This window comes from Stylophora pistillata, chromosome 5 (genome assembly GCF_964205215.1).
Source record: "Stylophora pistillata chromosome 5, jaStyPist1.2, whole genome shotgun sequence".
Taxonomy (NCBI): domain Eukaryota; kingdom Metazoa; phylum Cnidaria; class Anthozoa; order Scleractinia; family Pocilloporidae; genus Stylophora; species Stylophora pistillata.
The window spans coordinates 40,359,784-40,363,097 of NC_142523.1; the positions used below are offsets into that span (position 1 = coordinate 40,359,784).

Below are 3,314 nucleotides of genomic sequence, written 5' to 3' on the forward strand. Positions count from 1 at the left end.
TATTATGCGTAAGGTCTTTCAATTCAGAGGTAATCCACGGAGAACTCCGTGAACGAACGCGCATCGTTTTCAGTGGGGCATGTTTGTCAGCGATAGCCAGAAATGTACATTTCCATTGCTGCCACATCACGTTTGGGTTGGAAGACTCGTATACATTATCCCAACATTGAGATAGAATATCATAACGAAACTTTTGGCGATCGAAATTTCGGAAATTTCTGTATGTAATAGAATTATGTCCGTTAGACATCCCATTCAGGGAAAGTTTTCTATATACATACACCATGCTATGATCACTTATTCCGATATGACAAACTCCCGAACATGCAATCTTATCCGAGCAGTTGGTATAGATTAAATCAATTAGAGTTGATGAGGTGGGTGTTATCCTTGTCGGTTCAGAGATAAGCTGCTCGAGTCCGTAGACATCAGCAATACTCCTTAATTTGGATGTGTTATTGTCATATCGAGTCGTGATCATGTCACAGTTCATGTCTCCCAGTACAAAAAATTCTACATTTTCACTATCCAATCTCCCAATTAGGGATTCAAAAAGTGAAAAAATGCCAATAGGAGAGTCAGGTGGTCTGTACCAAGTAACAATCACAAAAGATTTTGAATTTGGCTTATGGACTTCCAAGCAAAGATTTTCTAGTGTATCCATGTGTAGGTCATTTCGTACTGTAAAGTTGATTAAAGTTTTTACATAGAAGCATACCCCTCCGCCGCATTTTGTTAGTCTGTCGCGGCGAACTATTACGTATCCCGGAATATGAACTTCTTGATCTCGAATACTCTCGTTCAGTTTCGTTTCATTTATGGAAACAATATCGATATCATTATTTGCTAATATGATTCTTAATTCGTCTATATGAGTAATTAATTGATTAATATTGAGTGATGCCATTCTAAAACCGCGCAAAGGAGGCAATATTGAGACAGATTTTTCGTCTTTTTGGTTGTTTAATTGATCCCGCACGGCATTGACGGACAGCACATTATCTCATTCTAGGTGCGATTTAAAATTATTATAAAACTGCTCATTACCTTTAAAATTTAAGTGCAGTCCACCTTTGTTGAGTCCACTATCAGATATGTTCTCATGATGGATTAATTTCCATCCATTTTGATGGCAGAACTTCTTTAGATGCTTGTTGGCTGTTTTCACTGCTTGGTCCAGCTTATCTTTTCTGCATACAAGCTCCGACAGCGTAACTGTAGTATCGCAGGTGCTCTCGATCTGTCTCGCGAGATCCACGATCGATTCCGCAACAGCCTTTGGTTCCCTGGTTTTAAGATCATTAGTCCCAATGTGTAAAATCACTTCATTGGGCGAAGATTCCAGATTTGGCTTGAGATAGTGATTCATGGCCATTGTCGTAGCGCCCGAGAAAGGCTTGACTATAACCCTGTGGCCAACTGCTTTTCCCAGATCTTTTCCAGGTATTCTTGAGATCATCGAATCTCCTATGAGCAGGGTTGTGCGCTCTTTTGGTTGTTTTTCGGGTTCGGATTCTTTTCCTGTCAGGGTGTTATTAGGACCTCCTTTACCTTTCGATTTCTTTCTTTTGTTCTTTGATTTCACAATGAAGCCTTGTTCTTTGTTGGCGCAAGGTGTTGACTCATCCATATTTTGGACAATGGTATGTTCGTTAGAGGTGTTACTCATTGAACGGCATTGAGTAGCTGCTTCTCTGGATACGATTTGCAATGCAAAACTTAAAGAATCGCGTTCTTGGACTAACTTTTTATTCTCTTCCTTCAAAGATAGAATTATCTCCCTAAGTCGAGAATTTTCGGATCTCAGGTCTTCCTCATTAGGTTTCTCTTTTATATGAGCCCATATGTTCAGCACTTCAGATTTCAGACAGTCCAACTCCTCTTGTACTGATTTGGCATTCTTGTTGAACGCCGGAGTAGAAGCTTCTTCATTCACGAGAATAACTGAGTCGTCATCAGCCGGTATCTGGAGTAGCTTCTTCAGTTTGGCTTTCATTGCTTTTGTATCCGGACCTTGGACTTGAAGGGTACCGGTACTGTTAAATAAAACCAGCGTGATTGTCTTCGACTTCAAAGAACTAGACCTTTCAGAGGGACTCGCGGTGGCAGAAACTTCCAAATTTAGGACTTTCGAACAAAATTCCTGAAGTTGTGTTAGGCTCCCTTTCCACTTGAATAGACTTTGTTTGTCGTCCCAATGTAGATATTGGTTTAAGGGAGATGAAGAAAGTTCAGTGGCAACAAATTCGGCGGAATTCGTGGAGCCTTCAGATACACGTCCGCACGCCATCATGCGAGTATCATTAAGATTTCCATGGGACTAGACTACGCGCCCATTGAGTTTCAGCTGCTTGGCCTGCGTTTCAGATCTTTGGCATGGGTCAGAACATGCCTCCCCAGTACGTTTGCTCGGACTTTGCAGGCATGCCACTCGGCCTTGCCCTATTTCTGAGAGGCGTGTGTTTCATGGCGAGGCTCCCATGAGCCTAGACTACGCGCCCATTGAGTTTCAGCTGCTTGGCCTGCGTTTCAGATATTTTGCATGGGTCAGAACATGCCTCCCCAGTAGATTTGCTCAGACTTTGCAGGCATGCCACTCGGCTATGCCCTATTTCTGAGAGACGTGTGTCTCATGCCGAGGTTCCTATGGGACCAGACTCCACGCGCTTATTGAGTTTCAGCTGCTTGGGCTGCGTTTCAGATCTTTGGCATGGGTGAGAACATGCCTCCCCGGCACGTTTCCTCGGACTTTGCAGGCATGCCACTCGGCCTTGCCCTTTTTTTGAAAGGCGTGTTTTTCATGCCGAGGTTACCATGGGACTAGTCTACGCGCCCATTGAGTTTCAGCTTCTTTGCCTGCAGTTCAAGTTTTTGGCATAGGTGAGAACATGCCTCCCCGGCACGTTTGCTTGGACGTTGCAGGCATGCCACTCGGCCTTGCCCTATTTCGGAGAGGCGTGTGTCTCTTCCCGAGGTTCTCATGGGACTAGACTCCACGCGCCCATTGTGTTTCAGCTGCTTCGCCTGCGTTTCAGATCTTTGGCATGGGTGAGAACATGCCTCCCCGGAACGTTTCCTTGGACTTTGCAGGCATGCCACTAGGCCTTGCCCTATTTCTGAGAGGCGTGTTTTTCATGCTGTAATCCTATGGGACTTTTGTACGCGCCCATTGAGTTTTAACTGCTTTGCATGCGTTTCAGGTTCTTGGCACAGGTGAGAACATGCCTCCCCGGCACGTTTCCTCGGACTTTGCAGGCATGCCACTCGGCCTTGCCCTATTTCTGAGAGGCGTGTTTTTCATGCCGATGTTCCTA

General features: G+C 44.4%; 1 protein-coding gene across 1 annotated transcript; it reads right to left on the reverse strand.

Annotated features, from left to right (window-relative positions):
- Positions 1-766: 766 nt before the first annotated feature.
- On the reverse strand, positions 767-2,221 carry LOC148731938 (uncharacterized). The gene has a single exon (XM_088761414.1). The coding sequence runs from the start codon at positions 1,994-1,996 to the stop codon at positions 1,004-1,006; it is 993 nt and encodes a 330-aa protein (XP_088617540.1). The 5' UTR covers positions 1,997-2,221; the 3' UTR covers positions 767-1,003.
- Positions 2,222-3,314: the final 1,093 nt, after the last annotated feature.

Bases quoted from the DNA above. Each gene is read 5' to 3' on its own strand.
- LOC148731938 (XM_088761414.1), bottom strand. From the start codon at position 1,996: ATGAAAGCCAAACTGAAGAAGCTACTCCAGATACCGGCTGATGACGAC.